This window comes from Thunnus maccoyii, chromosome 17 (assembly GCF_910596095.1).
Source record: "Thunnus maccoyii chromosome 17, fThuMac1.1, whole genome shotgun sequence".
Taxonomy (NCBI): Eukaryota; Metazoa; Chordata; class Actinopteri; order Scombriformes; family Scombridae; genus Thunnus; species Thunnus maccoyii.
Window position 1 is genome coordinate 13010152 of NC_056549.1, and position 24038 is coordinate 13034189.

Genomic DNA, 24038 nt, shown 5'->3' on the forward strand with positions numbered 1-24038 from the left:
TGGTTCTCCACTTGGCCAAGTGCTTTGAATAAACATTTTCAGCATTAAGACATCAAAAGTCTTGTGTAAGCCTTTCTCCACTGCTGACCATCGCTCAAAATATCCACAACAGTTCCAAAGTCTGAATCTGTATAAGGGTGGCAGCAGTGGCAATAACAATAGTTGCATTACTAATAATTACAATAATCTGATGATCATGAATTTATTAATTTGCTTTAATTCAGTCAAAGAGAGCAAAGGGGCAGCGGCAAAAGCAACCTACTGGGGGATGTACACCTATTTGGAAAACATGTACAGGGCTTTAAAGAGCTTTAAGGACATATACAGCTCCTCGATCTCTGGAAGTTTGAGGCTATAAAGCTAGATTGGCTTTGATTGTGATACTGCTTTCTAATAAGATATAACTTTATTGCCCATCATAGTGGAAAATGATCTTTAGCCCATCTGGCAGTTCATTAAAACATTAAAACATACACACACAGCACAGTGCTCATAATTTGATACCTTAATGATGAATCACTTATAAAGGCATTAGGCCATTAACAACTTTTGTGTTGGCATGTTGTAAAAAATCCATTTGTCTGTTGAATACCATCTTCTAGAAAAACTTGAATCACTGCAAACTTGATGACAGTAAGTGAGAGAGCCTTATTGTCTTTTTTAGTGATTTACTAACATTTATAGCTACAGACTTGATGGCTATCATTTCAAGGATAAGGTCAAGTAAATGTAGAGTAAAAGGGTATTACAACATGTATGATTACCAGTCAATTTAACTAACTCTTTTAATTGGTATATTACAAAACAGTCAATTACATGGAAAGCATCCCATAAGTTTATTCTAATACATTTTGTCCCTTCTGATTCAGTTGTAATAGTGCTGTAATAGTGTTGCATGATTGACTTCAACAGTTATCATATGGAGATGTTTCTATGCTGAGTTAACTTTGGTGTCTGACCCATAGTGAACCAGGGCACTCTGGCTCAAGCCTATAACCCAAGCCATTAGCGCTCTGATCATTTGACTAACTGGGGCCATTAATTCCCATTAAAGGAATTAGCTGAATGAAACAGCACATGGTATGAACCGTATATTTAACAGTGGAGGGGCAGGAGGTGGGGAGGAGATGATTTGGGGTAATCTGAAATACAAATACACACAAGGCCAGACAGAAACAGGACAACAATCCCTGTTTTTTGAAACTGACACTCAAAAACTAGTTATATTAAAACAAAAAACACAATTTTACAACCTCTCAGAGCTCCCCAAAACTCTAAGACTGGTGATTACAGAGCTAACCACTATAATGTCACTCTATTCGGTCATTTGCACACAAAAGCATCAAACCAGCAGATGCGGTAATTAATAACTACATGTTTATTTACAGGCAGGTTTAGTGGTCATTTTAGAGACAGAAATAAGACAAAGACATCATCATTTGGAGAAAAAAACCCATTCACAGTAAACAAGATGATACAAGGCAGGGAATGACAGAGACTTAGTTCAAAAATTGTTTGAAATGCGGCACATTATTTGTTGTTAACACTCCGCAGCTTTCCACAAAAGAAACCGTGATGTGTGACTTTGTGGTGCAGATATGATCCTCAACCGGCTGTGAGAAAGCACACAGAATCAGATTTTATTGAAAGCCAAGAGAAGCAAAGAGCATGTGCCAAAAGAGATAAAATGGGGATTTTCTATTATGGGCAAAATGCAACTTTTGCCAATGTTTAACAGTATATCCACTGATCTCCAGACAGTGAAGACTTATAGAGCCAAAAATCAAAATATAAAAGTTTTAGTGTCCAAATACTTGTGGAACACACCATGTGAGTGTGTATCATTTAACAAGGCCATTTAGTGCACACAGTCAGCAATTTATATCTTCAAAATTAACACTTAAGAGTCCACCAAATTTTTAATTCAATCAAGTCTTTGGTACAAAACTTGTAAGGCAACTAACTTATACGTGAGCTTGCACACAGGCTACATATTAAAATGTGGAAATGTTTTTTGTTCACATTTGTCCACTGGTGTGCAGCAGTTTTTCAAAGATGGATTCACACATTAACACACTCAAACATCCACGGTTTAAAAAGTTATAGTGTACAGAGATATTCATATACCATTAAAACAGTGATGTTCTCATTGCGTGTCTCGGTTAGTTGTCAATGACGACATTAGTGGAGTCATTCTGACCAGTTTTTGATGGCTGACGCTCACTTTTGAGGTCCTCTCTCTCCTTCACTCCCTCATATGTAACTCACAATTCTGCGTCATTGCCTCACACCTCTGGAGGGCACCATGCAACTTTGGACCTCCTAAAAATCCTACCATCCCACCTTCCATTCATTTTTCCTTTTTTTCTGATGGACCTTACACTTTTAAAACTTATTTTATGTAAATGATTCATGATTAATATGAATTTGATATTTAATTGCCCCAAACTGTATTATTATGCTTATTTGAGCTTATTACTGCGGACACAACTAAGTCATTAGTGGCAATAAATCACAGTATACAAGTGCAATACGTAAAAGTATCACAGGATATTAGGAATCACAATATTGAGGCTCAAGTGCTGTGACAAACTGGGAGAAATGCCTTATGTAGTTCCACCAGTTCCACCAGTGGTCTTACAGGAGAGCAGAGATGACAAAGTCTTGTGAAACAAGTGGTTTTCTTTTCACCTGCACAACAGGTACTTCAGAGTAGTGGTACGTCAATCCCAAAATTCAAATAAGTAGCATAAGAAAGGGTGAAAAATATCTGAATAACTATAAAGCTAAGGCTATTTTTGCACATAACCCTGTAATTTCCTGGCTCGTTTAAAAAAATGCAACCAGTATTACCACACACACAGTTCAATGGTTTTCATTGATTTTGTCATTGGGATATTTGGAATTTTTTTGGTGGACATTGCCAGCCAAGTGTGTGAGACCATACATCACCACCTTTGTTAAAAGATCTGTATGCTACAAGTGAAGAGTCTAAATCTGTCCAAAACTGGCAAAAACCAGAGGAAAACAGGTGACTTCTCTTCTCAGTAGGACACTGTGGTGAAAATGTGGAGCAGTCCAGCATCCAGCAGGGCATTTTAATGAGAATGAGTTCATCGCTGCACAGCTTTGATGACCCACTCTGCTGTAGGGTTCAGCTGGATGAGGTCTTTCATATACGTTTCCCCATCTAGACATCTCTCCTCTGAGGAAGGTGCAGAAGAGGAGGAAGAGAGAAAGACAAAGACATGATGTAGTTACTGAAAATATGATAGTTTGAGGCATGTTATCTACCAGCAGGATTTGTGACATCACGACTAGTTCGGAGCCAATCGTGGTCCAGTAAGCAACTTATACAACTGTGATATGGAAACTTGAAGCCAAGATTTCTCCTACTTTTCAGAAAAGTAGGACACATCTTGAATCCAGCAGTTAAATTTTCGAAACAAATAACATTTGCATATTTATAGATATTATATTTTAAAGAGGTAACTGAACTTTTTTTTGTGGAAAAAAACAGACACTTTATTATTCCAAGTAGAGTATATTTATGTATCTGGTGGGGGGTCTAAACATTGTAGTTGATCTGTTTTTAATGAGAGCAAGACTTACTGATGTTTCCACCAATCTCATAGAGACACAAATCTTCTTGTTTCACTGCCACTGAGCTAAGAGGACAAAGAGAGAAAGAAAAGAAGGAAAGAAAGTAAGAAAAAGAGTTAAGAGTTAACCAATAATGAATGTGTTTTTGTGTGATAGTATAAACAATGCTGTATGTATATTCACATTACCTTTCTTGGCTGAGGAAACGTGCTAATACATCAGCAGCCTGTAACTCTGCAGTTAGCTCAACTGCCATAGAGCGTTTACTGAAGTGTGGTGCCTGAATGCGGATAAAACCCTGTGAACTCTCCTGGTTGTAAACACAGACAAACAGAGCGAGAGAGAGAGAAACATACAGTCAATCTGTAAACACTGAGATCACCATCCTCTTGAAAGCATCCAAAACACTTTCCTCATCAACACACAAACACTCACTCAACAAATCCACCTCAGGCAACAAAAGAATGTGGACTTGGATAAAATCTTACTCTTCTGTTTAATAAACTCCAGTCACCGTCCAGACCCCGCAGCACTTAGCTGAGCATGCAGGATCAACTGGTGAGGTACGTCCAAGTTACTCATCTGCCAAAATATTGTCAATACGAGCAGATCCACTCTTACATGCTGCTATACTTCACCGGGTTAGCTGTCTTTCAGTATTATAATCATAGTCACATGTCTTCCAGAGAGCTGATTAGTTGTGACAATGCAATCTAGAAAATGCATACTTTCTATTGGTGATTGTTCGTTCTTGTCACCGGCGCTTCCAAGAGGAGATGAGATGAGACTGATTGCTAATCTGATGCTCATCTTTTTTGACACGAGGAATGAAGTGAGGTTGTAGGAAATTGTCAAACTATGTTAAACGTTCATAATAGCTGAGTGGTTGCTAATTAGATACTGCAAAATGAATTCAATTAGAGATGTCTCGAGTGATTGCTTATTACATCACGCCAATTTTAGGATCTGCATTCTTCAGTTTCATTTATTATGTATATGGTATTACTATGGAAGCAGGAACTTCAGTATTTGGATTAAGTAGCTTGTGAAAAATGTGTGCCGAAGTCAGACGGCTGCACTTGTTATTTCAATGTCAACATTGCACATATTCTGTCTGCTATGTAAATATAAGTATCGGATCTGACTAGGTATAAGCAGATACCCAATATTAAAAGAACTCAGATCAGGATTTGGGACAGAAAAACTTGATTGGGATATCCCTATTAATGAACAATGAATATTTATATGGAATAGTAAAAATCTCTTAGTGCACTGCTACAATGGGGTTAAATATCTTATAACTGATCAACTGAAAAAAACTGTATCTCCTCATAGGAACATCATTCTTATACACCACCACTAGATGTCCCCATTACTCAAGAGACTATATATACAATCAGTTTAAAGCTGTACTGTATATATTACGACCTCAATGAGACAACCTTGCGATAGCAGACAATCAGAGATCTCTGCCTACCGAATTCTGGGGATCTCTAAATGCATGGTAGTTGCTTGAACGGTGGCGAGAACGGCCGCTAACAAACCTACACCCTTTACATTTTGTCAAGGACACGCCTTACCGGAAATGATGCTCTCCCCTCATTCTCCTCCATAGTGAACTGCATATCAATATGAAGGGCTGCCCTAAAGGCTTGGACCTCTGCAATGCAGGGTTTTTTTGTTTTTTTCAAAAAATTTGTTTCTACCCAGTTTTAATAACGAAACCTGGGAGACTGTCCTCAGTCTCTATGAGAAAGACTGACCTGTGAGTCAAACTGTGGGAAGATCAGTTGGTATCAAATTACAGGGAAATCTCTGTTATGGCCTTGACCCTGAGTAGACCTATCTTTTATTACTAGAACCATAAAAAAACTCCCCTAACATATCTTAATCTATATTCAAATCCTTTTATATCATATACAGTATATTACTACATTCCAGACCTTTAATTCATCAAAACACCTGCAGATTACATAAAATGAGATGACATAAAATCATGATTACACCATCACGCACTATTCACCCTGAAAGAATGCTGACTGTGATATAAAGTGAGTCACTGCATAGCTATCACATTTATAAAATGTAATCTCCTACCTCAGGAACAGCTTTGTCAGGTGGTTTTTCAGTGGTCATCTTCTTCAGCAGCTTTCTTACAGCTCTCTCTTTATTCTGTTTCCGCTGACTTTCCATGTTTTGTTGTCTGACCTGGGTCAGAATGAACTTGGGGATCTAGATGAGACATACAGAATGGGGATTTGACACACCTAACGAGTACACGGTGACCCATCTTCCATTCATTGTGGAAAAACAAATGCTAGATGTGAGTAACTATATATAAACAGACTGCACTGACAAACACCACCTTCCATTGATTTCATTGAACTGACACAAAGTCTGCTAATAATGGTGATTTGAATGGCAGAGCACTTCAAGCTAATGGGCTCTTTTTGATCCTTACTGTCCATAGAAGATTCTGGTATCTAATCAGCAGCCGCACGATGTTGGCTGTGCTTGTTGCCATGGAGAACTCCTGTTGTTCTGTAACCTTGGAGCGGAAACCCTTAAACATGAAGATGTTGGGTGCTATGACAACAGACACATTGTTGAGAGTCATTTTATTCTTGGCCTGATGGTCAATCACACGCTGGAAAAATTCCACCAATGCCTGGTGAAGAAAACAGAAAATAAATTTAAAATAGAAAATGAGGTAATGCTTTATTGGTGGAAATCCTACATGTACAGTAGCACCTTTAAAAAGTGTGTGTACCTTTAAAGTATCCCGATTGGCCTCAGGTAACAAAAGCACCAGCAGGTTCAAAGCCTGCAGCTGTTGCTTCTTTGTGGGGAGCTCTGTAAAGACACACACGTTCAACACACACACACACACAAACACACACAGGGAAATGCTTAATACATGTTTTAAACAAATCATTTTCCATGAATGTGGCTGTAAAGCTCTTGTTATCAAAGTCAACCTCATGGATGGGTAGTATACATACTGTTGACAGCAATAAATGCGTTGAGGTACTCCACAGTCAGTATTGGATGCGGTAACTCCCTGATAAACAGCTTCAAAAGGCTAGCAGCATCATGCTGTTTCAACTGTTGCCATGGAAATATGCCGTCATAGAAAGAGGACTCTAGCTCCTGACACAGTGACTGGATTAAGGACAGAGACAGATACACACAGGCAAGCATGTTACACAACGTGTACAACAACTTAAACAACAAGTCAGGTGACTAATGCAAACAATCATGATGACACATTGGTGAATGTTGTTCGATTAATGAGATGGAGCTTTAAGTTTGTGAAATTAAACTGTTAGGACTATTTCCCACCTTGACTCTAGTGGCTGCTCCAGGGATTCGAAGCAGCCCCTCTGTGTCTAATCCTTCCTCCTCGATATGATTGATAAGCTATGGATAAAAGAGAGAATGAGTTAGGATAAGATAAGACTTTATCTATAAAGTTGGACACACTGGTAATAATGATTATGGGACAATGTGACTAGCTGGTGTGCTCACCCTCTGCAGTATGAATGGCACTTTGGTCCCAGGAGATCTCTTCTGGTCCTGATCCAATAAAGTAACAAGAGGAACACCGAATAGACCGCTTTCTACACAAACAAAAAGAAGTTAAGTCTCTAATCTGTCTATGGAATGTACAACTATAGTTGTTTACCCACACAAAACAGTAATTTATTCTCATTTAATTCATTTTGACATTATAATGACTTTGTGTATGTGTGTCAGTGTTCGCTTATCCTGTTAGTGTGCGTGTAAATGCTTTCATTTGTTGTTTTTACTTTTAATCTCTTCATCACTGTGTGTGTTTAAGTGTTCGATTCTGTTCGTGTGGGAAGAGAAAACATAATTAACTTAAGTTTTTTTAACCTTCAGGACTATCCCCGTTCCATGTCGTGTGTGTTGTGTTTACCTTTAGTCTTAACTTTGACAGCTTTGTGCGCCTTAAGGTCTATCCCAGCTGTATCAAACAGAGCAGTCATCTCCACAAGCGCAAGCCTACGCACCTGATACGAGCATGAAGAACAGAGATGTTTGTATGTTTTGGATATCAGATAGAAACAACAAAGGGATGTTTGTCTTGCAAAGGCTTATCAAAAGATAAACGGACATGCACATACATGCATCCACAGATCATAATATCCTGTCATGTCACATTACCTTTTTCATATCCAGAGGAGACAGATCTCCTATTCTGGTCTGACCTGTTTTATCTCGGAGCAACTTAAAGTTCTAGAGAGGAAAAAAAAAAGAGAGAGAGAGGGAGAAGGTTGGCATCAATTACTGTGGGAGAAAACACTGGGAGTACGCATTGCACCAAATTCATTTCTGTCTGTATTGAATTTTACATTTGCATGATGATTGTGGATTGTGTAGTGCTGAATTGACTGAATTGTATAAGAGTCTTTTTTGAACACAGGAAGGTGGAATTGGTCTGTTAAACCAGCTTTAACCACCAGATGTCACTTCAGACTGGAGAGCTTCACCTCTCTCACACACACACACACACACAGTGCTTTCTACTATAATGCAACACAACCCTGCCAGTGTAAAATCCAACAGTACATACTCTATTCTGTATGTTTTATGATGTTGGATTGCAAACTTTATGTTTGTCATTTATAAATGGATGACATTTATATTGTATTTGCTTCTCATTCACACACACACACCCAAACACACTCACGCTAATGGCATCAAACTACCATACACTGGCCTAACTGTATAATAAGATTATAAGGCCAAATTGTTCATGATACAAGGTCTGTGAATAAATAAAACAACACAATACATCCTGACTAAAGTATAACCTCAAATCACCATCTGTTAACACAAGCTGTAGCCCTTAAAAAACTGCTGAGCACAATGTGCCATTTTTAAAAACCGTAGTTATAAAGTTAATCATTTCTTGAATATGAAGCTTCAAGACAAAGATCCAATTCCAGCTAATAACAAGCCTACCTTTTTTCACAATTAATCTGATTATATTACATTCAGACGCAACAAAGGCAAACATTTTGTCACCATGGAAACCTAAAAAAATACACAGTGAACAGTAAATAATCAGTGAGCAATCTTGTCTTAAGTGTCATCTATTTCTGGTGTCAGATCTCTATGTGTTTAACTCTCTGGTAAACGTTGCTCTAAGACAACTGATAAGTTATCAATACACGCCTTAATAAAAACTTGCCCTACAGGACACTTACATCAAGACAGCAATTCAAAGTGGCTTTATATGGTAATGTATCAAGCTGCAACACTGGTTACCTGCATGGATCAATCGTGATTACACTGTAGGAGTGAGGAAACATGCTGCACAAATGAGGAAGTGTGTACAGGTTAGTGACTCACCGGCAGTTTGTCATCAGGCGAGTTCATGCTAGTGGTGACCTTTAACCTTTGATTGTTGTCCCTGTAACTGAGTGCCTGCTCTGAAAACGCCACTTCAACGTTCATTACAGTCTCCGTTTCTGTTGAGACGCAAGCAGAGAGAAGAAAATTAAAGCTGCGACCACACAAGTAGTTTAGTGCAAGTGTGTTTATGTAGGTGAAGTGCTGCTGTATATACAGTACACAGAGACATACAATCAAATGTGTTTTACTTCGATTTAATCTCACAGAGTTTGAGTCACTTTAGCAGAAAGAGGAAGACAGAGAGGCCTGCTAAAACTACTCTGTTGGTGAATAAATGCACACTTTTGGCTTTAGTTGACATTTTACCCATTTTACAGTGATGTACTACATACACAAATTCATAATAAATGAATCATTCTAATGCTGTGTAGAAAAAATAACATTTATTTGTATTGTTGCAGCATATATATTTACACTTCATGTGAGATTTAATCTGTTCTATTTCTAAAATGTGTCTCAGAGTCACTAGGCAGAAGTTTATTTGGGCCTCAGTTTGTCATTCACCACGCTGACTCACACTGTGCGTATGTAGAAATATGTTGTACGTACCAGCTGATGTGACATCTTTTTGTCCATTCTCACTTCCCCCTTTGCCAGGCTCCTCATCCTGCAGCAGACCATACAACACAGGGACATATTATACACTGTACAGCACACAGTGTAATGTTCAACCACTAACATATTCACACAGAATTCCCCCTCCTCATAGCATCTTTCCATGTTACATATTATCTTGTTAGTTAATTAGTGGACAAACTGTGTGTCTAAGTTAAAGAGGATGAGAGACTCCTGGTTTATAGCTGCTTATTCTGCTGACTAGAGTAGTTTGGAGTAGCAGTGACACACTTAATCCTGCATGAATCAATACCTATATTACTGTATATACATATTATATAAGAATCCCAGCATCATGTATTAAAGGAACTTAATTTTGCAGTAGTGGAGTGGGATTTGGTGGTATAACAAAAAACGCTTGGTAATTGGTTAGTAAGTACCACAAAACTGGAGAAGTAACAACAAAAGCAAAGTTGGCAAAGTTGTGACCACTTCCTTTGTGGTAAAAAAAAAAGGAAATGCCTACTTTGTGTGTTGTGGTAGGATGTTCAATTCATGTAATTGATTTTTTTTCACGTCATTTATTATTCAGTGTGATTTTGTTACCCTCATAATCATTGCTTACTGAGATTCTCTGATGGTCTTACAGTAATTAAAACAGTTCTGAAGGGAAAACAGTACTCAAATGCTTTAATAAGGATTGAATTTTAAGTTGGTTTTTTTTTTACAGTAAACGAAACAAAGCAGCTAACACCTCTAAATGTAGTTGTTTCACATGTATACTCACACATTTTTATCTCAATTAAAGTGTGTGTTTATGTGCATGTCTTAACCTTTTCCGGAGGTCGGAATATATCCCTAACATCGGGAACGTGTTGTCGGTTGCGTCGCCGTAGCAATGTCTGCTGTAGTGTAGTCACACGCCGTTGTACGGCCGCCGCCTGAGTTCTGGTCAGCGTTGACAGAAACACAGCATTGTCCTCTTCCTGTCAAATATCAGCATAAGATATTAGTCAGTAGGTGTAATATCTATTTTCAGTCACATTGTTTTGTTTATTACTTATGTAACAGGTTCTAAATCACTGCACATGTAAAAATCTTGAGTCATTAATATGAACTGTAAATATGAAGCTGATAAACTATGACTGGTATCTGGTATCAGGTGTAACTCATTCAATAACGGATAGATAATTGACACCTGATCCTGGTCAGCTGCCAATGAATCATCGAACAACCGCGCTAGCCCCGCCTCTGTAAGCCACGCCTCCTCCTGCTCCCCCTCTGAAAGAGAAGATAAGAGGAGAAAATAAATAAGTGAAGATGAAGGACTTTTTTAAAAATGTGGTTGCTAAGCTGGTACATAACTTTCTCGCAAAAAAAAAAGAAAAAGAAAGTTGAGGGACAGAAGCCTTCATTTATCTCCATGTAAGACACAGAGACAATTCTACAGGTGCAGGAAAAGGAAATTAGTGACCACATGCAGTGCAGGACACACATACTATTCAGGAAGTGTATGTTTGCTCCAGAGAACAATAGTCCTCATAAACAGGCTAAATAAGACTGACAGAAATACACACTAGAATCACATACCACATGTGCAAAAGCCAGTCTGTACAAGTCTGAGATGGGTGAGTTGATTCTCAGCAGTAAACAACTCAAAGAAATCTTTCAAGATCTGATTCTGGCACAAAAAATATGGCACTAACATTTTTTTTTTTGGTTGAAGTCCTGTAGACAATGAAAACACTGCATTATGTAGTCATTCTTTTCCATTTAATTTCATTTCTTTCAATTTCTGTGTCGATTGAATGCAACTTTTATGAAATTGCTGGTTTAATTTTGAATAATCTGATATTTACCAGAAACAAAGTTGTTGAGTTGCTAAATTTCCATGTCTAGAATGACACACATGTCCCAACAAGTCTAATCAACGTTGCTACTGTGATATCTTTTATCTAAAGTAGAAAGTTCTCAATGTAAGACACACTAAATGTGGAAGGACTGTCTGTACACACAAGCAAATGCAGGAAAAGAAAAGGCTCATTTATCTCTCTTTCAGGTCTGTCCATGGACACAATGTTTCCTACCCTCAGGAATTTTCTGCTGCTCCTCCTCTTGCACTTCCCCTTCTCCTCCACCTTCTCCCCTCCCTGCTTCTCCTCCCGATCGAGTGATGTTCTCTACCTCCTTCCAATAGTCATCCATTTCCAGCTCGTCCAGAGAGTCCTGCAAGACGTGCAGACGCACAAAGACTAATACATTCAGAGGGGGATTTTATCATTTACAGTTTCAAGTTCCCTTTCCTGTTTCATATCATGTTTCTGTTCTGCACAGCAGTGGATTAATTTTGAAAAAAAAAAAAAAGAAAAGACAATCGCTCCTATGTGCCAGATATGATGCATCGAAAAATCACAGCCAGTCTGAACAAGTCTCAAAAGGGGCCGGCTGAGCACACTTAACACCTATGTTACATAAACCACCTAGAATTTAAACAGACCCCTGAGCCGTCCTCTCTGCCTTTCCAAAAGAAAAGGGCATTTAACTTGAGTTAATTTGTTGGTTTACTACCAAGTCTCCATGCTGTTGCTGAGCCTAAACTCATTCTCAGGGCACTCAGCATACATATTCTCCCGGAGTGCTAAGAATTGTTTGCCTGCCAACCAAACCACCTGTAAAATTTTAACAGTTACAATTTAGCCGTTTATAGCAGACATTGTTATTCAGAGTCGGTACAACGGCAGAAAAGGTCGTAGCCTGTGAATCCCACTGAGGCAAAAATCACAGGAGACGACAATAACTTGCTGACCACTATAAACCTAATACAAAGGCGTTATTATTATGGAAGGTCTGAAATGTAAAACCATAAAATAGTTTGATAATGGAACTATTTTAATTGAAGAAATTGCATTCTTTCCTGAATGGTAAATGTCACCTTTTGTTGCTTTTAATTTCTGTTTGGCAGGCTGTAAGCTAACAAATGAAAGGAAAAACTGTCCTGATGATGAATTCATTTTAATTTAGTTGGCATCTCTTTTTCATGTATTTCCCATAAAGGCAAGACTACAGGAAATGTACGAATCTGTCACTTTAAATGATACGCAGCAACAGCATTTTTGGAAGAAACAGAAGAAGAACGTGCTATTGTTAGATTAACGAGTTGAATTCACTGCCTACCTGAGAGTTGAAGCGCTCACATGTGGGTCGGGGCCTGAGCCTGGAATTGGGACTATGCCGGGGGCTGGAGCCAGGCTTTGGGCTGGAGGAATGCTGAGACCTGGAGCCCGGTGCCGCACTCGGATTGGGGAGGGACGACGGGTCGGTGCTGGTGGGTTTTGTACTGCTGGTGGTACTGGCAGGCCCGGATCTGTCTCCATGATGTGTGTTCTGGTTCTGTTGAACAGTGTAGTGTCCTGTTCTGCGGCTATGAGAGAGACAGGTACGTCAGACAGTTAGAAAGACACAAAATCTGGTGATCATCTGGTTATTTGGCATGATCCTGACTAACACAGGTCAAAACTCAGCCAACATGCTCATAAGCTCTTGACCGAAAGTCACACCCAAACATAAATGTGCACTTTGCACCTCGTTTACCAAAGATATTATAATTGTTGCCTCATGCCAGCACCTGTCATAAAAATATTTCTGGCTTACAAATGTTTAATTGTCTGAGATCTGATTGTGTTTGTTTTTTCAGTCAAGAGGTCCAATGAAGGGATGTGTAGGCTGCCTGTTTCAAAAGACTGATTTCCGGATGCTAGTACGCCTTTAACGTTGTGTCAAGAAGGCAGAGATAGCTGCTGACATGGAAAGTGAGTCAGACAGACAGAAGTCAGCCAAAGACTCCTAGTAAAGTTGAGCCAGCACTATGTTGAATTCCCAGCCGCACAGCTAATGAGGACAACATCTGCAGGGACTAAGAATAGCAGCATGGACTTCCCTTTGCTAGCTTAACACAGCTAATACGGCATATGAGCACATGTTAGCCTAGCTAAGACAGAGTGGCTCCTTATGGTTCAGTATGGTTACTTCATAAAATGTAACCTGTAATGTTTGTCATTCTGTATTTTTTGTTTATTACACACACACACCCACACATATAATGATGATCAAATGCAAACCTAGTGAGCTCCAGTCACCTCTCACCAACATTTCATGACTATTTGTTAACCAGTGAGGCCTCCACTGTTTTATAGTTTTTTTTTTAAAGACATATTCAAAAAGGTCTTTGAATCTTTGAATCTTCTAAGGCACAGATTAACACTATAGAGCTACTAAATCTACGTTCAAGTTTTCTGTGGCTTTTAGGAGGAAAAAACCTTTTTTTTTTTTTTTTTTTTTTTAAAGTGGAGTGCTCCTCCACCCACCAATTTTACACTTAAAGGTCAGTTTACTTGTCATGGGGAATATTCATCTAGTGAAAACTTATGTCTGTGACTCTGGAGCTTCATCAAGTCAAAACAAAATATCCTCTGATGATCAGGGTTATCTTTGTTTGGGCTTGGAGACTAAATTAGTATCAGAAACCGGACACATGGAGTTTGCATCATGGGAAATTCAGGATCCAGACATTTTTGGATTGTGACCAATTTTAGGGACTAAAAGTCAGGACATCTCAGCCTCAGCCATTCTTTAACCTTAAGAAGCACACAAAATGCTTATTGTTATGTCAAAACCAACATTTAATGTTAAGTCTGAAGCTGTATCTAATGGATGACACAAACTTCAAAGCTTTAATATTTGCCAGAGGTAAGACAATTGTTCCATAGAAGATCATTTGCTCAACAAGTAGCATGCAAATGTATTTTCCCTCTGAAAAATTGCCCTGCCTGGATGCCTTTACAATTGCCTTCAACATCTTTTCTAATTCATTCACTCTGCAACGTGTCCACAAACATGCAACCAGGGCAACACTACTGCTGCTAATACAACCATTAGCACTGCTACCACTAGTTTTAGTATCATTTTAACTTCTGAAAAATAAGCAACAAAAAAACTGGTAAAGATGATATAATATCATCTCATTAAAATGTATGACCCCATGGGATTTGGTGGAGTTGTACACAATAATAATAATAACAATAATAATAATGATGATGATGATAATGACAGAAGTACAAGAATGTTTCTGAAACATATAGTGATGGTATTTCTTATTTTGTCAATTAATTTGCAGATTATTTTCTCTTAATTGATTCATAGTTTGGCCTATTGAATGTTAAAAAACAATGAAAAAATGTCATTCACAATTTCTTAGAGCCCACAGTGGTGTCTTCAGTTTTGTCAGACCAACCGTTCGGAACCTAAAGATATCCAATTATCAACGTTATCAAGCTATATATTGTGTGTCAAAGAAAAACAGCAAATTCTCATATTTAAGAAGCTGGAACCAGAGAATATTTGAAAAACTACTTCTCATTTATCAAAATAGTTGCCCGTTAATTTTCTCTCCATTGACATATCGACTTATCGTTGCAGAAATAAAGGAAACACAGTAAATTAACCTGTAAGATTAACTGGAAAGTCAGACTCACAGCATCAAGTTAATGTGCTGTTGTATTAATTAATTTGGAATTATCAGCAGTATTACACTAAGGATTCGTGCTGAGCCAAGGCCACATACCACAGCGGACTTCCTGCCGCACACACATGCTGAGCACACACTTATGAAGCGATAACAACACTGGTAAATATACCACACACACACACCTTGGTCTCAATTTCAAAAAGAACATCAGTTATTTAACCAACAATTGAAACCACAGCAATGACCTCTTGCTCTCCTTCCTTCCCTCTACCATTCTTTTATTTCCTCCTTCTCTCGTAAACTTCTGTGTTCTATATTCTGTGTCGACTTCTTGTCTCCTTTTCTATTTGGTTCTCTTTATTTTCACCCTTTCTTCCATTTCCTCCCTTTATTGCTCTCATCTCTTCTCCTATCCCCTTCCATTGAGACTTAGTCAAAGCTCTGTAACATAAAACATGCAGAAACATGCTCTCTGACTCCTCTCTGTCCGTTTATGTTTTGATAATAGTAAAGCTCAAGGTCATCCTCTCTTTCAGTAATGTTTTCATTTGCAAGGAATGGCAAAAATGTTCTTGTATTCAGATAAACTTGAGGAGATGTGTTTACCTTGGAAGCAGAGTTAAACCCGGCAGAAGCAAAGAAGACCTAACAGAGGAAGTTAATGATTTACCTTCACCCAGAGCTACAGTGTAAAGAACGGCTGACTGAAGCATAAATCAGAGATCAGCAATCACATGCATACAAACATATTAGCACACATGTTAGTTTGTCAGTGCAAATTATTGAGGACATTTAGCTGTAAAGTTTTCACTCAGCTCCTGTATGTTTACATGTATACTTGCTTAAGCCTGCAGTGTGATACTTGGTTACCAATTTGTTCACACTGACCGATATTTGTACCATTTTCAGCCATGCTGGTGGCGCAGATCTAAGGATGATGATGCCAAGTCTGTCAGTTGGTCGACTAGTTTGCTCCAGAGTGAAACATCTCAAACACATGCATGGACTGCCTTGAAAATTTGGAAAGATATTCATGTTCACCAGAGGACGACTCTAAAGCTACAAAGATTAGTCAAGAATAATAATTAACTGTTTTGAGTAATTTTTTTAAGAAGAAAATGCTAAAATTCTCTGATTTCCAACTTCTTAATTTCAATACTTTCTGGTTTCTTCAGTCTTCTTTGGGTTGTGGACTGTTGGTTGTTGGTAAAGACAACAAAAACAACCTCCTGATCACATTCTTCATATGTGTTATAAATCCACTACAATTTCGTCGTCCTGTTTTCCATGTAGTATTTCTGTAATTTGCCTTTCTTGGTCTATTCTGTACACACAACATCTACTTCATGTCTGTCCATCCTAGAAGAAGGATCACTTCTGTTTTTCTTAATGAGGTTTCCTCCATTTTTTCCCTGTAAAAGGTTTTATTTGTTTTGTTTAAACTTAGATAGTGAACATTGCCTCACAGAGCAGCCAGCATGTTTACAGACTTTAAGTGTGGTTCATGTCAACAGATGGATTAATAAATACTGTACTGTTGTGGCAGTTTGCAGGTATTTTTTTTAGTGTGTGAGTCCAAATCTGTCTGATACACAACAAAAATCCAGAGCTGACTAAAGAGAGAAGTAGTTGCAACCTGTTTTAAATTATCTGATTGGCTAACACAACCATGCCTCATTTTCCATTTAACCATGTTAAAAATTAAGCTTTGCAGTTTCCAGTAATCGTTGTGGACAACTGTCACTCATTTGCCAACCTGTGAAATCAGTCAAAAACAAGACGGGTGTGTTTCCTCTGTGTGAGGAGATCATCATACTGCAGCTCTCCTAGTTCGTAAGCTGTGAAAGTCAGCATCTGTGTGCTAAAACACAAGTACAAAAATGCAAAATATTCAATCTTTTCACACAATGGTACAGATGACTTTGCTCTCTTTCACAACACCCTTGTGCCCTTGTGAGTAAAACAAACACATTTTTTCTCTGGCACACTTTCACACGTGGATACACAAATGACCTTACAGAGCCACAGCTGTGTGTGATTATTGTACTCTTTGTACCTTTATCCACACACCTTTTTTTATCAGCTGCTTAGAGCTGCCAGTACAGATGAAGTGTATGTGTGTGTGTGTGTGTGTGGGGAAAGATGTGCCCTTTAAGGTGCATAGAAGGAAACTTTATCACCCAGCAAAGAGCGAGTTCAGCACAGATGAGTAGAATATGAGTCAAGACCTGAGGAAGTGAAGATTATTTAAACCCACATGACCTGTACATGTTTCCATGGAAGCACTCTAGTGACACATCTCCCGACTACAGTGAGACATTTTCACACCAGGACACATGAGATGAGGCTTGGGATTCACATAAAAATGTAAAAACAGGTTTTAATATTAAGAGAGCGACAGTGGTGGAAAGTAAACATTTACTCCAGTACTGCACAAATCTGAACTTTTCCTTTGAATATTTCCATTTATGCCACTTTATACTTTCTCTTTTTAATCCAAAACTTACTTTACAGATGTAGATTTTGTATGCAAAACACATAATTAATAAAATATAATGTTTTAACATGAGTTCAACCAACTGCAACATTAATATACTGCTTAAATTGCTAAAATACTCCACTAATATATAAGTTAATATGCAATAATTTCACATTTTGTCCTGTACTTTTCTTTTTGATACATTTTGCTGATAATACTTCCCTAATTTTACAGTATTTAAGTGGATTTTTGAATGCAGCACATGTAACTGTAACAATATTTGTACACTGTGGTATCACTACTTTCACTTAAAGCAATAGTTCAGTGTTTTTGCATAGACCCTTATGACTTTATTGCTTAGAGTTATAGGAGAAGATCCATACCACTCTCACGTCTGTAAGCTAAATATAAAGCTATAATCAGCAGCTGGTTAGCCTAGCTTTGCATAAAGATTGGAAATAGCTCTGTCCAAAGGTTACGAAACCTGCCAACAGTACCAGCACCGGTAAAGCTCACTAATTATTGCACAGCCATGAGAGTGGTATTGATATTCTCATCTAACTCTCAGCAAGAAAGCAAATAAACATACTACCCAAATTGATGAACTGTTCCTTTTAAAGGATGTGAGTACTGGAGATAGATGTGGTTAGCCATAAAGTGAACAATGGACAGCTGAGGAGTTTTAGCGGGCAACTAAGAGAGGGAAAGAGGATGAGAAGTGTGTGTTATTCCCGTTCAGATCAACAGGTGCCAGCTGCCCTCTGTGAGAGACAGAGGCTGGCTCTGTTCAGTCATACACACACACACACACACACACTTACTGATCTCAGCAATGACCTAATGGTTGAATAAATAATCTGAATCTACACTGCGTACTCTGCTTGATCCTCCATCCCGAAAGTCTGAATCAGCTGGATGCCTCTCAAGCCATCTGTGTCTGATTATTCTTCTGCTCACAGTGGTTTTGAGTCCTGTTCATCCGGACAGGTGCCCCCATTCAATCCTACAGTACAGAGCGGAGCAGTGTGCAAACTAAATTCCACTTTATGAGTTTATGTCTGATGTCATGTATGTAGTGATGCTTTTCACAGCTCCTCTTCCTCTCTGCAGATGTCATTTCCTGCGCAGTATTGTATTGCTGCTGCAGGGGTTTGTGGCTTTATTAAGTAAATATATCTGAAGCATGTGTGTCCGCTTTTTTTTTTTTAGATCTCACATTACATACGGATGTTTGGGGAAGTGCTGGTTCCAACATGACTGTAGAAAAAACAGAAACACACTGCCCTTTAGCTAAAAGCTGAACCTCTGAGACCTCTTCTCAGAATTCCTCCCAGCTCCCTGAAATAACAAAAAAAAAAAAGGCCTCCTTGTCCAAGACTCCCAGCAGACATAACCTGAGGCTCCTTTAGGTCAGACGTCCACTGCTGAAGCAAGGTCAGCAGCTTTCTGTCTGTCTGTCTGTCTGTCTCTCATTTCCTGACTAGGGGAAACAATGACCACAACACTAAGCCTTCACAATACAACCTAGACAGTACACACACACACACACACACACACACACACACATACACACTGCTGTGGGAGGTGAGACAAAGGCAGGCTGTAATATGATGCTGTTTTTTTTTTTTCTAGCTTGCCGGACAGGCCATCTGGAACACACACACACACACACACACACACACACACACATATAAACTGTACATACACACACATATACACTCAGAGACAGGTGTGTCTCTACTGTACGTCAGCTGGACTGTTGCTGGACCGCAAGTTGTTTACTTTTCCCAAACCACGGTTGTTGACGGCAGTTGTTGACCGATCTAAACATGCAGAGGAGATGGACACACACACACACACACGGCCACCTCAGCCTGGACGAATTTATAAATAAAAGAGTGTAACTGTACTGTTGTTTCCATATGAGCTTAGTTCCCCCTCAGTGGCTCCTCTGCGACTGCACCTTGTAAACTATGGCTCCAGACTCAATGGGTATTTCCCTCGTTATAAGAAGCTGGCAATCATGTCATGCAAACAACGAGCCATAAACAAAAGCAGCAATAACACACTAAGTTTCACTCCGACAACAAAATCCAGACACGACTCTTTCGGTATTATAGATGCGTATTGTCACATGCAGAGAAGTAACAAATAAAAGAACCTGAATGAATGAATGGATGGAGGAACATAACAAATACAGATGCTTCCATACATGTCACAAAGGCTCGCTGAACACCTGTGGGAGATTTTGGAGAGGCATGTCAGACGGCACTCTCATCAAAACCCCACATGAGGTGTTTTGCTGTTTCATCCTGCCAGTAGAGACTTGTATTATCAATGCAAAGGGGGCACTAAAGCTGTTCTGGTGTCTTGTGGTGGCCCAGTACCTTATAAGACACTTGTGTTGTTGTTTTTTCTTTTAGTTTTATTCCCTTTAAACTCCCTGTGGCGCTCTAACCTGCTGCTATACGCTACACAATAACAGAATGTGACCCACTCTTGGTTTTAAATGTTCCTTTATGTAAAAAGTTGAGCTTCCCATATTTTCTTATTGGTTTCCTGAATCCTGACAGTTGTTTTTTTTCCCCCATAAATTTAGTTCTGCAACTAAGGATTATTTTCATTATTGATTTATCAGTTGATCATTTCCTCGCTTGACCAAGACATTCTGGTTGTTATTTTGGTCTTTAAAATGTATAAATATATGTAACAAAACCCAAGGTGGCATCTCCAAGTCTCTTGTTTTGTCTGACTAACAGTCTAAAACAAAATATATGCAATTTACTATTACACAAAAGAGAGAAAAGTAGCAAATCCTCACATCTGATAAGCTTGGACCATCAAATGTTTGACATTCTTGATTGAAAAATGACTTAAATGATTCATTATCAAATAGTTGCAGATTAATTTTCTGTCGATTGACTGATAAATGAAGCTCTACATACATTATAACCACAGTCCAACAAAACAAGGACTATTTTATACTGCAAACACTGAACTGAACACTGAGTCAGACAGAATAGGCTGCATATTTTTTTTAAGGAAAATATTATCCTTAGACTTGCAGACTACAGAATAGTCCTGAATTCAGCCTGAGCCAATATAACACAGTCAAGGTTAAAATGCTGAGCAGCTGATTAGGAAGGTGGTAAAGGAGAAACATAAGAGGCCAAGGGTGGAGTTTACAACAACTGCTTACTATAGGTGCAGCTAACCAGGTAACATGTTTCCCTACAGCTTTCAAGTTCAAGAAATGAGGTAAATAACACTTTAACTGTGACCTTTGCCCTCTCTCCCTCCCTCCCTCTCTCTTTCTCTCTCTCTCACACACACACATATACACCCCTCACCTGGGCTCGTGGTCCTGGGCTGCGGGACAGGGAGCACACGTTCCAGTTTTCGGCAACATTTCGGCGTTGCTGTGGTAACCCGTTAAAACCACTCCCTGTGTTTGCTGCTGTTGCCGACTCATGTTTCTCCTCCTTTTCTCCTTCCTTCTATTTTACACACAGCTGACATCCAATCGATGACTGATAGGTGATCGATCTGCCTACCTATAGATCTCTTCACCGGTCTGTCTATCTATCTGTGCTTTCCATCGTTGGGTTGTTGTGTTGGAGACTCATTCTGACATCAAACTCTCCTCTTTCTTCTCGCCTTTCTCTTCACAACTTGTGTGACTGACGGTCTGAGCTGAGGGCAACAGGCAGGGCAGGACGGGGGGCTGGACTACAGATGGAGGACTGCACTGGGATTGGCTGACACCGCAGGGGCAAAGTTTGATAGGTGGTAGCGCCCCCTTCTGCTTAAAGTGTATCTATCACTGCTGCATTGTGTTATCTTTCATAGTATCCATTGTTTTTCCATTTTTGGGAGAGTGTTTTCATGAATGAACTTGATGCATTTCTTTATTGAGTTCACATCCACTTCATGAGCTGCTAAATACTGTACAGAGCAGCCAAGCAGCTACAACACACATTTTTTGTTGTTTTGGCTCTTTATTACTGTACATTTGGGTTGAATGATGGAGATATATGAGGTTAAAGTGTGGACATGCTATTTTAAAGTTGTTTGGGAGTTTGCGTCCATATTTGGTGTAAACAAAGTCCCCCACATTTTCTCTTCAAGATGCAGCCAAAGAACTTAATGTCCAAAACAATGTGTTTCACTTGCTTAAGTCCTACATGTCTATATTTGACATGTACGACTGTATGTAGGTTATTTGCAATAAAATGCTCCTCCTTCTGAAGAATGGTTTCTTTCAGTGTCTTAACCCTTAGCTACATACTGTTTATATTGGGCCCTTCACAGTATCTTCCATAATTAATCTCTATACCAAATTTCTGAACCACAAACCTATTTTTCATTCATAAATACTTCATCAGTCTTTAATAAATGGGTGATTATCCCTTGATTAAGCTTTCAGAGAGCAGAGAGTGTATTCTTTAGGTTGTATGTAGAAAAAAACACTCACAATCACACTATATTATGGTATGATGTACTTGAAACAGCCATGATTTTATTGAATGTGAAGCAAGCAAAAGGTTGTTGAATGAATGTTGAATTTTGAATAAGTGTGGGTCAAATTTAACCCAGAACACCCTCTACATATAAAAAAAAAGTGTATCAGCTGCACAAAAATAAATAAAAGTTGAAATATTTCCATTTCTGTGTAGTCTGAGTCACTATAGGAAAAGTCATAATATGATCAGACTAAACAAGAACAGTGTTCAGGGTGTTTTTACTGCTCTCAAGTGTAAAAATGGGTTAAATTTGACCTGAACAGTGTGAAAGGGTTAAATGAGTGATGTAAAAAAACGGAAGCATCTTTAAAAAGACTGATAAGGAGGATGTGCAGTGTAACTACTTCACATACTATTGGCCTGTTTAAACTGTTGCCATGCATCATATTATTATCATCAGTTTATCATATATTCTGCAGGTCCTGCACAGGAAATGGTAAAAACCGTCAGATAAATGTTACAGAGAAAAACAGCACAGTAATCAACCTAAAGAGCAGAGTACAAGTACCTCAAACCTTGAAAAAGCAGCAACTCAAAACTACTCTTAAGAACTTCCATAATATAGATATTATGTCATAGAAAACAAAACCAAATCTCTGGATCATGTCAACCCCTGAAAGACACATGTAGTGGCACCTGAATGTGGTCTTGATGTATTTTTAAAATAATCCTAGAAATCTGAGCACACACACTCAAACAACATACAAAGGTCAAGGGGAGTGAAACGCATTTGAACAAGTAATATGGTTGCACACACACATCTGCAGTTTTCAAGCACAAATATGCGTCCTAACTCTCTTATTCCTCACCTGAGATGAAGATAGCAGGCGAGTCTGGAGACCATTGTGTCCGTCTGTGTCCAGTCAAACTGTCTTAACACAGAGCCATGACCTACTGGCCATGTGCTTGCAGAAGACATAAAAACACTCACACACTGCGCCAAGTAGATTAGCCAGAGAGGTCAATCAGATTGTCCTGCTTCTCCATCTGCCCCTCCCCACTTCTGATCCCTGGTCACCCCACCTTCCCTCCCCTCTCTTCTTTCCAATTACGCAGTCGCTCTTACCTTCCTCCTGCTGTCACACCCTGCCTCCTTCTGACCACTTTAACACTGCAGACATCTGTGTGCTTCGCAGCAGTAGTCGCACAACATGGCAGCCTGTTGTGGTGCATGTTATGAGTGTAGATATTAAGAGAACAGCAGAACTGTTGCAATTGATGAGATGGTAAAATCATGACCGGACCCAATTTAAACAGAGAATAAGAATATTATCAAGCAAATACTTAATTTATGGGTATCTGCATATTCTAATACTTATTTTGATGGACCAGTATCTCACATTCTAGCTGTATTTGGAGTTTTTCTACTGCAGCCCGGCTTTATAATTCAACAACTCAAATGTCATACTTTCTTAAATTGCATCCTGTAACTAAGCAGCTTTCTGTTCTTGAGGCTTGCTCGTGTGTTCCCTCTGGCGTTGTTACTTGGTACGATGACTAGTGGCTGTTTGGAATAAAATGCGAATGATCACTGAGTATTTCGACACACACCGTCCCCCCAGTCCCCCTCCCCATATGCTGTTAATCAGATTAAAATTTGTGTTGTCTGTACTGTTCAGACAAACTCAATCAGCAGCAAAACAAGGTCTCAGTCTTTGTATCCTCACCCCCCTTACCTGAATACAGAGGGTGCATGAATATAGTCTCTGAAAATATAAACGCCAAAGCGTTTAATGCATAATCTGTAAAGAACACTGCCAAAACTGATGTACTTTGGTGATCACACATCTTCCAAAATTCAGTCACTCTTTAAAAATAGATACGAAATTATTTATCTGACATAAACTCAACACAAAAAATGACAGTAGTTCATCCAAAATTATGCAGGAGCAGTAATCTTCTAATGTGAATG

General features: G+C 38.9%; 1 protein-coding gene across 2 annotated transcripts; it reads right to left on the bottom strand.

The window, feature by feature from the left end:
* Positions 1-1355: 1355 nt before the first annotated feature.
* Positions 1356-22985, bottom strand: arhgap18 (Rho GTPase activating protein 18). Of its 2 annotated transcripts, none has more exons than XM_042390983.1 (18): positions 22936-22985; positions 12775-13021; positions 11688-11826; positions 10799-10881; positions 10434-10586; positions 9595-9652; positions 8983-9101; positions 7792-7863; positions 7544-7637; positions 7132-7223; positions 6946-7023; positions 6606-6765; positions 6374-6456; positions 6065-6271; positions 5701-5835; positions 3792-3913; positions 3613-3668; positions 1356-3205 (listed from the first exon to the last, which is right to left on the bottom strand). In XM_042390983.1, exons 1-18 carry the CDS (start codon positions 22968-22970, stop codon positions 3114-3116), a joined length of 2025 nt encoding a protein of 674 aa, XP_042246917.1. In that variant the 5' UTR covers positions 22971-22985; the 3' UTR covers positions 1356-3113. The 2 variants fall into 2 exon arrangements, with proteins under 2 accessions (XP_042246917.1, XP_042246916.1); XM_042390982.1 differs by lacking the exon at positions 22936-22985 and adding an exon at positions 20954-21329.
* Between the last annotated feature and the right edge of the window lie 1053 nt (positions 22986-24038).

Bases quoted from the DNA above. Each gene is read 5' to 3' on its own strand.
- arhgap18 (XM_042390982.1), bottom strand. From the start codon at position 21,075: ATGAGTCGGCAACAGCAGCAAACACAGGGAGTGGTTTTAACGGGTTAC. The intron at 13,022-20,953 runs GTGAGGGGTGTA...TCTCTCTCATAG, and splicing joins GCCCAGGACCACGAGCCCAG to CCGCAGAACAGGACACTACA. The intron at 10,882-11,687 runs GTAGGAAACATT...CTTCTCTTTCAG, and splicing joins GCAGCAGAAAATTCCTGAGG to AGGGGGAGCAGGAGGAGGCG.